At 34.4% G+C, this 12,646-nt stretch overlaps 1 protein-coding gene across 1 annotated transcript in view; it reads left to right on the top strand.

Annotated features, from left to right (window-relative positions):
• The window catches only part of farp1 (FERM, RhoGEF (ARHGEF) and pleckstrin domain protein 1 (chondrocyte-derived)), an 80,613-nt gene that overhangs the window by 39,371 nt on the left and 28,596 nt on the right, over positions 1-12,646 (top strand). Inside the window, exons 3-7 of the mRNA XM_051889313.1 lie at positions 7,119-7,223; positions 7,627-7,669; positions 7,760-7,838; positions 10,716-10,813; positions 12,036-12,150. Coding sequence (XP_051745273.1) covers positions 7,119-7,223; positions 7,627-7,669; positions 7,760-7,838; positions 10,716-10,813; positions 12,036-12,150 — 440 coding nt within the window. The remainder of the gene's footprint in view (positions 1-7,118; positions 7,224-7,626; positions 7,670-7,759; positions 7,839-10,715; positions 10,814-12,035; positions 12,151-12,646) is intronic.

Below are 12,646 nucleotides of genomic sequence, written 5' to 3'. Positions count from 1 at the left end.
TAAAAACAAGTGACTTTTACACTTTCTAATGTCGCATTTTGTAATATTTGCGTTGTTTTATTTATTTTTTTGTTTTATTGTTGTTTATTTTTTGTAGTATCGATTATTTTCTCATCAGTTTTTTTGAGGAGACTCTGCCACCCTTGCCTTCTCAGAGGTGAAATTAAAATTTATATGCAATACACCATGGGCTGCTAAATGCTTTGATCTTTAAGCATTTAATGTGAGATGAACGTTCATTCATTGGTTATTTTAAGTGTAATGAATATGATTAATTTATTTAAAAAATATTTATTTATAGATTTGGCATGTGGTTTGTTTCTCTTGACCTTTGTATTTGTTGACCTCTGGACATCTGAGGTCAGTCTGATGGACATCAAATGCAGTGAACTATGAATCTCTTTCATTGTTTTGACTGTCTTTGAAATGATTAACACAATCCAGAATTAAATGTGATCAATCTTTCTGTCTTTAACCATGAATATTTCCATGAGCGAATCTGTGTGGATCTGCGTGCCCTTTCTGCAAGTTCTCATCGTGAATCTGGATCCATTGTCAGGCTGTTGCTGTAGTCGGATCTTTCCTGCTCATGCTGACTGGAATTTCAATGAGAGCGTGTCTCACTCCCGCTGACTGGAATTCTGTGCTGCCAAGATTAATGGCTGGATTACATTTTATGTTCATTTAAAGCCTTATTTTGTTTCTTGGGGAAGACATCATTTACATTTTCTGCGAGTTTCCAGTGTGAATTTTTCTTTGTTGGACAGGCAGCACACATTACCTTTATTTTTTTGCTTTTGTTCTTAGACTGCATCTGAAATAGTCCATAGTCATTTCAACTTTTAAACCATTTGATGACTTAAAGGGATAATGAAAATTATCCCGTAATTTACTCACCCTCAAGCCATCCTAGGTGTCCTATCTTCTTTCAGACAAACACAATCAGAGTTATATTAAAAAAAATATGCTGCCTCTTCCAAGCTTTATAATGGGAGTGAATGGTGCCATTTTTTTTGAAGCCCCAAAAAGCGCATCCATCCATCATAAAAGTAATCCAAACGGCTTAATAAAGGCCTTCTGAAGCGAAGCGATGGGTTTTTGTTAGAAAAATATCCATAATTATAACTATATAAACTGTAATCACTAGCTTCCAATTTTTGGGCATGTTTATACTTGGCAGTCCTCTTTTGCATTGCATTATGGGTAATAATGTTTACATTAATTGTGCATCATAAGGCAGAATGCATTATGGTTAATATGATCACTTTATGTGGAATTAAATTGTTCACTAAAACACTACAAAATGGCCAAAATAGTGCATTGTGTATAGTAAATAAGAATGATTTTGGGGTCAGTCCTTATTGTCAAGCCCTGAGAAGTAATTCTAACTTGTGCTTCTTTCTAAAAATGTGTCTTCCAAATAATAGCGCAGCCAAATGCATCCAATTGTGTTGTACTATAAATACTGTATTTTCTAGATCTGTTTGGATGAAGGTCACCAGTAATGACCAGCTGTTGAAATGAAGGGGAATTTCCTTTGGATGAGAATCGACCATCTCTCGGTTAGTCTGATAACGTTTTAAGTTTTAATTGCATTGCAGCGGAAGAATGGTGAGGCTCTGAATGCAGCGCCGGACTGTGGGATAGAAACATCTGGATCCAATGAAAGCAACACGTGGAAGCCCAGAAAGGGAGGGACGCAGCTACTGTACCACATCCACTGGGGCCCGTTGAGTCTTGCTCTGAAAAGATGATACTTTTTTTTTTTTTTTTTTTGTAGTTTCCCATAGTGCCTTTGTTTTCATCTTTGCCCTCTGCTTGCTAACATGGTTAAACAGCGGACTGGAGCCAGTGCTGTATTCAGCAAGGGGTGTTTGCTAAGATGTTAATAACGTACAATATTGCTCATAATTGGTGTTAGTGATCTGTACCAAGGTTTTCTTTTTGGTTTAGTGATTTTGTTGTTAACTTTACCGTCTTGAAGCATACTTTTGCTAACCACAGGCAAATGTCTCACGTTGCAGGCATGTCTGGATTTATTTATGGCTGGCTGCTGTTTCCCACATTTTACAATAGAGAGGAATTAGGACGCATCCGGACTGGTAGGGTGTGAGGTACAGCTGTCTGGGTCTAAATTAGGATTTATCACCTACAGTGGTACGTTAGCATTGATTAGTTTTCTTTACGTTATATCACCGAATGTCTCTTCAGCTTTAAGCACAAAGATGTGTTTAAATTCGGCATGAAATTCGGCAACTTCTTATAGGGATGCACAATATATAGGTATTGGTTATTGGCTGATTTATTTATTTATTTATTTATTTATATCGCTGTCAACACTCAAGTTAATTTTTAAATTAATAATGAATAATTTAATAACACTAATAATTTAATATACGACTGTTCAAAAGTTTGGAATTTATTTCTTTTTGAAAATAAGTCTCTTTTGCTCTCCAATGATACATTTATTTGATCAGAAATACAGTAAAAACAGTAATATTGTGAAATATTATTACAATTTAAAAGAACAATTTTCTATGTGAATATGTTGTAAAATATAATTTATTCCTGTGATCAAAGCTGAATTTTCAGCATCATTACTCCAGTCTTCAGTGTCACATGATCCTTCAGAAACCATTCTATTATGTAAATTTGGTGCTTAAGAAAAATTTCTGATTATTATCAGTGTTGAAAACAGTTGTGCTACTTCATATTTTTGTCATTCTTTAATGAATAGTGATCAATTTAATGCATCCGTGCTGAATAAAAGTATTAATTTCTCTCAAAACAATGTGAAATCTTTAGCAAGTCTTAAAGAATATCAATTTTTATACTGAATATTAGACTATAATACTGTGATGACTAAATTCACTTGTAGAAATTGATTTTAAATAAAAAAAATATTTCTTTTATTTTTTTATTTATTTAGACAAAATATTATAGTCATTTGTTAATATTATTCAATATGCCTGGAATGGAAATGTCATTTTAGAGATGCAGCAATGTATTACTTTATAAAGAAAGATTATGAAGATCCTTTTTTCTTTTAGATTTTTCTTTAACATCGTAATCATTCAGAAGACCATAAACGTATTATAAATAAAAGTCATTTTGTTTCATATTGACTGAAAGCGCTGAATATTTCCTGTGTGTTTGGTACAAAGGCGTTTGTGTTTAAAATCAATGGATGTTTCAGCTCTTTATCCGCCCAAGTCCTTATCTGAGCTTATGTTTCAAAGCAAACACATCATGCTGGGCAGAGATCTCTCAGCTCGCATGACATCAGCTGTTTACACTGGGGGGTCAGATTCCCACCGACCCCTGCGTGACCTGGTCCGTTCGCCGCCCCATGTCGCAATGGCCTCCAGCTGCAGTTTGGAGAGTGTGCGGCTCCCGTGTTGTCCGTGCCAGCGGTCGGTGTTGGCAGCAGGCGGAGAGTGTTCGATTTGGCAGCTCTCCCGGTTCCCCCCGCGGCTCGAGGGCCCTTCTGCTCGTACCGCGTGGAAACAGCTGGTGCTCAGTGGGTTTGTAGACCACCGCACGGCTGCTTCAGGAAGAGGAACACAAGATGCTCTTGTGAAGATCCCCAGCGAACCTCTTAGATGTTTCGTCTAGCATATTTGCTTGTGTTGCAACCTTTCGCACTTAAATCTGTTTTTAATATGATGAATAGAAAAGAAATAGATTTTTGCAGCATTGTAAAAGTATTTTGATCAATTTAATGCATCCTTGCTTAATAAAAGTATTAATTTCTTAAAAATAGTCGGTAGTGCAATATTTAGCAAATATTAAAGAATATCTTAATTTTTTTATACTGAACATTAGGCTGTAATGGTGTCATGCCTAAATTCACTTATAGCAGTTCAATCTAAATTCAGTCTGTTCGTCATATAAAGCGATCTAAGTCTCTTCAGAAAATTTGGACTAAACCGCTCAATTTATATGGATTAGTTTTAGGATCTCTTTATGGACTTTTTGAAGCGTCAATGTGGTAGTGGCATAGCTGTCCATGGAGGACAGAAAGCTCTCAGATTTCATCAAAAGATATCCATTTGTGTTCCAAAGATGAACGAAAGTCTTATGGGCTTGGAACGACATGAGGGTGAGAATTAATGACAGAATAAATTTTTGGGGTGAACTAACCCTTTAATTGCCATTTGTGGTGGTGCTCATGTGCACTAATCTCGTCAATACGATCATTCTGACATGATTTCCTCTATTTTTGACCTCTATGATCATCTGTTATCACACATGGAAACTTCAGCATAGCATGCACTAAATATCACATCTAAACACCCTTTTATGTCGTCCTGAGAGACTATTATTCACGGGGAGTGGTTTGCCTGGCGTTACTGTAAACATGCACACAGCTCTGCTCTGGTTGAAGAAGCAAGGAACGCAGATATATCGGCTCATTTATCTTCCGTAATGGAAATTCTCCATATATTAAATGAACGCCTGCTTCCCAAAATCACTGCATGCGTTAACCTCAGCTCGCCCTCTGTGTGCCATATTTAAAATGTGTGTTTCTGGATGTGAGCTGGCAGATACTGGAGGTTTTGGTTGGCTGGACGTCAGGTGATGAAATCCAGAGAAGTATTAAAGAGCTGTGTGGAGGAGGTTCAGTGAGGTTAACCTCTTCCTGCATTGCGTTCATTGTAGAAGAATCAGACCTACAGCAGTTCTGCACTTCTGAAGTGCTTCATGTGTCCCATGAAATTAAGGAAACGTCTGTGCTTTTGAGTTTTAAATACAGAAATGTGCCATTTTCAATGCTTTTTAGTTCATTATAGTGATTCACTGAAATTAATCTTTTACAGAAACTCTGAAAGTGAAATTATAGATTTCATTTAGATGAAAACTAAAAGTTAAATTAATCAATTAATAATTTTTAAAAAAAATAATCAACACTCAATAAAAACTGAGTTGTATATAAACATTTAAATTGCACATTTTTCATTCATATAATTATGTTTCTGCTCCAATTCAGTGTTTGAATATAAACCTTTATATGTGGCTGTAATAACTTGTTTTCATGACAGATTTATTCAAACACATTAAATAATGAAGTTTAATAAGTTAAAATATAATGAATTTTTATTTTTCAAGCTAACTAAACTAGCAGTATATGGCCATTTAATGGCTTTTTTTGAGGTAAGTTATGTGGCATTGTTTACAGTCCTTTGTTTCATATAAAAAGTAAACAAGCACAAAGCTTATTGCGATTTATTGGATGGAAGGTGTGCTTCAAATAATGTTTAGTGAGGTTTTGTTCATGCATCAACTGAAAACAGCATAGAATAAAAGATCTGGGTTAAAAACGAGAGTGAACATATTGTCAACCCAGCACTAGCGTCCACACAGATGACATGCTTGCACAGTATAGTTCATCCATATTGTAGAACCAAACAGAAAATGCACCATTGAAGAAGCACTAATTAAACATCAGCATCCCGGTCAATGATTTCAGCCTTCTAAAATGGTCTCGGCTGAAACCAAACCTTCATTTTTGGCTAGAATTTGAATTTAATGATTCCAATTTCGATTCAGCTTATCGATTCCGATTCTTTTTGATTCCTAATTTTAATTCCAATATTGTAAAAGAAAAAAAAAAAAAATTCACATTTATTCTAAGTCTTATTGCAAAACATTTCATTTTAGCTCAATATCATGAACAAAAATCAACAGGCTAAAGAACACTTACACAAGCAACTTTTCCCTATGGTTTAAAAATACTATAGCAAAAACAACAAGCCTAACAAATATAAATTTCAAGCATTATTAAAGACAAGCAAACATTCAGTAATTAAAAAATAACAAATAAACAAATTAGCAATCAAACAAATAAATACAACTGAACAAAGATACGATTGAAATAAACAGTGTTTTAAGATTTTCAAGTATTCTGGACCGGTACAGAAACTGTAATCAAATGTAAAATAACACTGAATTTTATAAATAAAATATACATTACAAATATTGTTATTCAGTAAGAAACAGCGAGTGAATTTTCTCTTTGTCTTTTGTTGTTTGATTAACGTTATTATAGAGACGGGAGCAGGAATATTAGGCTGCTGTCACTTTAAGAGCTGCACGGATCCAACACACTGTTATGCATGCGTTTTCTTTGTCAACTTTTTACGATCACTCAACACATAACCTACTGTGTTTACAAGGATATTTTGACATTTTTTTGTGTATTTGTCTGTTCAAGTGCAAAAAGATGTGGAAGAGAACTCAGTTCAGAACTCAGTTCAGTATCGCACATTATGCACATTATTGGATGTGTGTACAGCACAGAAAACAGCACGAGTCTTCTTGCGCTTGAATGGTTTAAAGTCATTGAATTGTACACAAAATAATCAATAAGAGGAATTGAATTTTTAATTTTATAACAAGTATCCGATTCCAGGATTCCAACCCTGTTTTCAGCAGAATATTTTCATTGTATAACTACTTTATTATGAATCTAAACACATCCCTAGTTTTTCCCCTGTGAATCCTGTATGAAAATTCCCAATAGGATCCTTTAAGTTGCGAATGAAAGCAGACATTTCAATAGAAATGCTGTGCACTGTTCTTTATTATTCTTTTTGTCTGGAAATGGCGATGGTGGTCAGTGTGTGTTGTGTGTGTTTTCATGCCAGACTGTAACGTCAGCTGTGCTGCACATGTCTGTGTTTGTGTCGTCTGGCCTAGTTTTAACAGTGAGGTCATGGGTCACCTGCAGCAAGCGTCTTGTTAAAACTGTTGTGAAATCGCCAATGGCCAATTAGGAGAGTGTTTGTTTGCCAAAGCTTGCTTGAATGACAAACTCTTGTTGCTGTTGTCTTTAGTGTTTGCCGACACCGTTTACTGTAATCATACATTTCAGTGAAGTCTTTCATCCCTGCCGCAGCGTAAATAGAAACTGAGAAGGTTGACGTTGAAGTCTGAATGAAATTGCGTTTGCAACCTATTTTACCAGTGAAACAAGATATTCATTTGGACTTCTTTTAAACACGATTCCACATTAAAGTAAATGCTTTTTGCCCGTTTTCACAGGTGCCTGTACCAATTGCTGTATGTGGTTCATGTCTAACAAACTTCATAAGTGATTTTCTTCTCTATTTTAACAGCAACGTGCTCCAGGGAAGGTGCTGTTTGACCTGGTTTGTGCTCACATGAACCTCATCGAAGGCGATTACTTTGGTTTGGAGTTCCAGGACCAGCGTAAAATGACTGTGAGCAACACTCATTTTCAATTCTGATGTTAATGTGTGAAAGATTAGCTAACTTTATAAGCAGTATTCAGGTGCTGACGTTCTTTGTCCCTTTTACAAATGTAGACACAGTGGCTCTGTTTCAAACCCTAGTGAGCTGCCTATCTAGATGGTATTTGTAGGCATCATAAACATGCTCCTGACTGAAGAGCAAACGGTTTCTTTTTTATTTTTTTTATAAATATATAATTTTTCCACTGATCGGCCAATACTGATATGCAATAATGATACTATATGTGTGTGTGTGTGTGTGTGTATGTGTATGTGTGTAATATATATATATATATATATATATATATATATTTATATTTATGTTTATATATTTAGATTTTTTGTTGTTTGATTCATTTGACTCTTTTCTCAGGTGTGGTTGGATCTGCTGAAACCGATTCTAAAGCAAATCAGACGTATGTATATCTTATATGAATAGTGAACATGACTACCAGACGACACGATCTGACAGCACGTCAACATGCATCATGTTTCTCTGTCTGCAGGACCCAAGAACACCATCCTGCGATTTGTGGTGAAGTTCTTCCCTCCTGACCACACACAGCTATTAGAAGAGCTGACCAGGTATGATATATATAATATAAATTTTATATATATATATATATATATATATATATATATATAATAAAATATAAAAAAAAAATTCTTTAAAATAATTTTAATATTTGATTTGAATTTCATGAATTTCACTTCATTAATGGATGCTTTTTAAAGCATTTGTTTTCAGTGAATTTTCATCAAAAGTACAATTTCTCATACCATGACACATTTTAAAGTCTCTTATAAAAAAAAACGTAGTCATTCTCAGTTTGCATTTCAATAAATAAATGTTCAGTACATGAATGTTGGAGACATTTATTCAGTTTGATTGTAATGTGGCCTCAATCACTCAGTATAGAAATATAATGCATCTCATGTAGAAAAGTGAATGGCTTTTAAATCATGAAACTGCTTTCAGGCACTGCCTGAATGTCCCTAACTGATTATTTATGGCCAAACTGCATTTTAATATTCTGCGGCTGATTGTGTCGACACACTCTTGCCTGACAAGCGTAATGAATTTTACAACACGTTCATGCTGCCTTCACAGACAGAATGACTTGTGGCACATTTCCCTGTCGGCTTTAGAAAGTCAGGCATCAGTCAAGAGAACAATTTGTGCCGTGAGAGAAAATCTAAGGCAGAATAAGAGCTGTGTTTGGGTCTCCCAGGTTTCCTGGAATCTCTGTGGATCCTCAGAGCGACACGCTGTTCTGGCTGGACCCTCAGTAGCTGTTGGCAATAGAGAAAGTGTTTTTTTTATTTTCCTGAGATGGCTGCGTATTATATTTCCGCCAAACCTGAATCCTTCATCCAAGGACATTTTGCCTTTGCAAAACACTTCAAGCTGTAAAAATCTTTTTGATGGATTATGTAAACATAGCTGGTATCTTACTAGAACATTTTGGAGATCGGTTAATGCCAGTGGAAGAACTGGTACCAAGAACTGGTGGTTGATTTGAAAACTGAAGATTATGTGTTTTTAATTCTATTTTAAGTGTTCAATAGATTAAGGTGTTTTTGAAGAAGTGTTATTTGTATACTGTTATAAAACGGTTAGTTCCTGTACTTGATTCTGATTGGTCAATAGCTGTGTTTTATTCACGAACACCCTTAGCAACCACTCTTAGCAACGTAAACTGAATTGAAGCTTACTGTATTATGTAGAAGAGTATTGTGAGAAAGAGATTGATTGAGCCACTTTATTACCTGCATTCAGATTTAGCATTTTCCTTAAGGTCAGTCCTATATTTATAATAAAAAACCTGTTTAAATGTCCGATGTATTATCTTGTCCTTTTAACAGTTAAGGGGTTTTCCCATGACTGACAGCGCTAATCAAAGCATTTGTCAGTTACGTCTTGTTCCGTGTTCACAACAATTCAGTCATTTCAATATAAAAGTCTTCGCTACCATTATGACACCATTATGATAAAGTTTGCTAAGAAGTATTTCCTACTAAAGTAAGGCAGTATTTGACTCTGGTAAGCGTATCTATAGCAGACTGGTGGGAGTGGACTTAGACAGCAACATGCCCAGTGCATTATGGGTGTTGAAGTTTTCCTACCTGTTTGGCAAAAGAAAAGACAACAGCCTTTTCTTTCTCTGTTTCCTCTAGTCAGGTAGCACCGATTTCATTCCCCTCCCCCCCGGCTTTCTACTGTATAGGCAGCCAAGTTTTATTTAAAGCCCATTTTGCCAGTAGTGAAGTAAACCTTTAACAAAAACAACACTGTTTTGAAGGAAGAAGGGTTTATGGGTGGGCAGTATGACAGAAAAATTGTATTTCACGGTATAAGTCATTTTATGCCACAGACAGTCACAGTATATATATCGTCTTATAATTATTTTGGATGGAAACTTGTATTGCACAACCATGTGGAAATGCCTGTTTTTTTTTTTTTGTTTTTTTTGATAATCCAGTGAATTAAATATACTTCACATATGATGGCGCTTCATCTCATTTGATTATTTTGTTTTTGTATCAAAAACTTGAAGGACACAAACCAACAGATTAGATTGTTCATAACAAATGTCGGCATTATGTAGCTTGTATTAAAAACAAAAGATTTAAAACAGCAAAACTGATATTATACATATATATTATACATACAGAATCTAAAGCACAAATTCTGATTTTATGCAGTTAGTTACATTTAAATATCCAGCTATATCTAGTATATCCAGCTATTATTACAATTTACAACACAAAAGCCTCAATAATAGTTTCTGTTGACAATTTTTTTTGTAATAAACTAGTGCTGTCAAATTGATTAATGTCATCTAACATAAAAGTTTGTAAATGTATAAAATGTGTGTGTATATATATGTATGCATACAGTACACACACACACACAAGAAAAAAAATATGGACTTTGATCCGACTGGACCAGCAGAAAATATGGTTATTGTTGAGCCGTGAGTCCTGTTCGATCATATAATCAACTGAATAATGATTCTGTTGTGGTTCAGTAAATGTGTTTGGCAGCAGCACAATAACAGATGGACATACTGAAAGAGAAACGCTGCCAAACTCAATTAGAACGTCTCTTTATAGTTCACGGCTGCACTTAGCGTCATGAGAAGATGCTATTAAAGCATGACTGAAGTGAGGCTAACCTTCAAACACAAGGACTTGTTTTCTGCCCTCTGATCTGTTTCCTGAAAATTCCAGAGAATATTGATTTTAAAAAGTTAAATTACATTAAAAATGCTTAAAATAGCTTGTTACCTTGCTGACATCAAACTTTATTGAAATCAATTACGTAATTGTTGCACACATTAAATTGATTGTAATTCACTCAATGAGCATCTGTCGCTGTACTGAAACCTTTACATTGATTTACTGTCTGTCATTCTGATTCAGGCTCTTCGCTAATTATGTCCTTCTCTCTGTCGACAGGTATCTTTTCGCCTTGCAGATCAAGCATGACCTCGCTTGTGGACGTTTGACCTGTAACGAAAGCAGCGCCGCCCTGCTGGTGGCTCATATAGTGCAGTGTAAGACATACAAGACTTTTTAACAGCAATAAGGGTGTAAATATTTACTCTGACAAAGATTCAATTTAATTTTGATTCTTTACGAAATACGATATGTGGTTCAATTTGTGCATCTGCCTCTAAAGTAAGCTAGATAGATTTGGTCAAAAGTAGGATAAGAAATAATACATAGCATACTACTGTAGTAGGCCTAATTATAATCAATGACTAAATTCTGTAATAGATTCTTTGGAGTTTCATTGTTAGGTCGATATGGTCGTCTTGCACTTTCATCGGATTCAGTTTGATGATTTTGGCACAATTCATACAGTCAAACGCAGTCAAAGACATTCACACAAATACATTAGGGAGCTGAAAATAGGTCAATAATTGTGTTTAGGAAAACAGATGCATTGGACACAAAATACATTATAATAATTATCATATATACCACAAAGCAGCATGTTTTAGTGCATTAATCTTGTTGTAGACTTCGCATTGTCAAGCTGATGCTTCAGCAGAATTCCTGGTGGTTTATTTAAATGACGGCGCTGTCATTGGGTGGATGGATCAGATTATACTCTGTGTTGTCGCTCAAGCAAAACCATGTTCAGATCATGTCAAACAAGCTTTGCTTCCACATCACCACATCATAGACTGGGTAGTTGCTATGGAAACCACTGTTGAGCATAATAAGGACTAGAGTAGTATCAGAATCAAAAGACTGACCAGTGATATAAACCAAAACAAAAAAACATTTAAACCATTTAATTAAAAAAAAAAAACATAAATAAATGTAAAGCTCATATAATAGCAGTGACTCTATTAGAATTAAATATTGAAAGAATTTCATATATTAAAATAAACATTAACATTGTATATATTGTATATAATATTGTGTATGTGTTAATTATTTATACACATATATATATATATATACAGTGTGTATTATATATATATATATATATATACATACAGTGTACATATAATACACACACACAAACAAACATGTTTATATTGTATATAACATTATGTGTGTAATATGTAAAATATATATATATACACAGTGTATATATATATATATATATATATATATATATATATATATATATATATATATATATATATATATATATATATACAGTGTATATATAATACACACACAAACAAACATGTTTATGTGTATGTGTGTGTCATATATAAAATATGTGCATATTAAAATTCTCTGTTTCTATGGTTACAGCTGAGATTGGAGACTTTGATGAGGTTCAATGTAAACAACATCTACTCAACAACAAGTACATTCCAGAGCAGGACACTCTGATGGACAAGATCATTGAATACCATCGGAAACACGTGTGAGTGTGAAGTCATGACTCAAAGTGAAGTCAAACCTGTTATTTGGTTTGAAGTATGCTTGGATTTTAATGCAATACGGTCCATCTGAAAGCAAACTTAACATCAGCATTAAATGATGAGTGTGCTGTTTATTGCCACTTATCAAGGAGCTTCTTATTTAGCAAAATTCCCTCTGTCTTTTCTGATTAAGCAGATTGTTCAGGGAGTTGGTAATTGAGTACAATTTGTGGATTGCTTTGACATTTAAAGTTCAACCCATTTTTAATGTAGGAGGTGCAGTATACTGTGTGATATTTATCAGTGAGCAGGTTTCATCAGCAATTATAAGAAATGATAAAAGATCTGTTGATTCTGAAATTATGTATAGAGTGTTGAGGTCGTACTTATTAAGCTTATTTATCTATCAATCTAGTAGAGATTCTTTGCACAAACATATGTTTTGTGAAAAAAAAAAAAAAAAAAAAGGCTTAATTTTGTACAATTTAACCTTTCCAC

The sequence above is a fragment of the Ctenopharyngodon idella genome, chromosome 1 (assembly GCF_019924925.1).
Source record: "Ctenopharyngodon idella isolate HZGC_01 chromosome 1, HZGC01, whole genome shotgun sequence".
NCBI lineage: Eukaryota > Metazoa > Chordata > Actinopteri > Cypriniformes > Xenocyprididae > Ctenopharyngodon > Ctenopharyngodon idella.
This window is presented reverse-complemented; position numbering and strand designations above follow the sequence as displayed.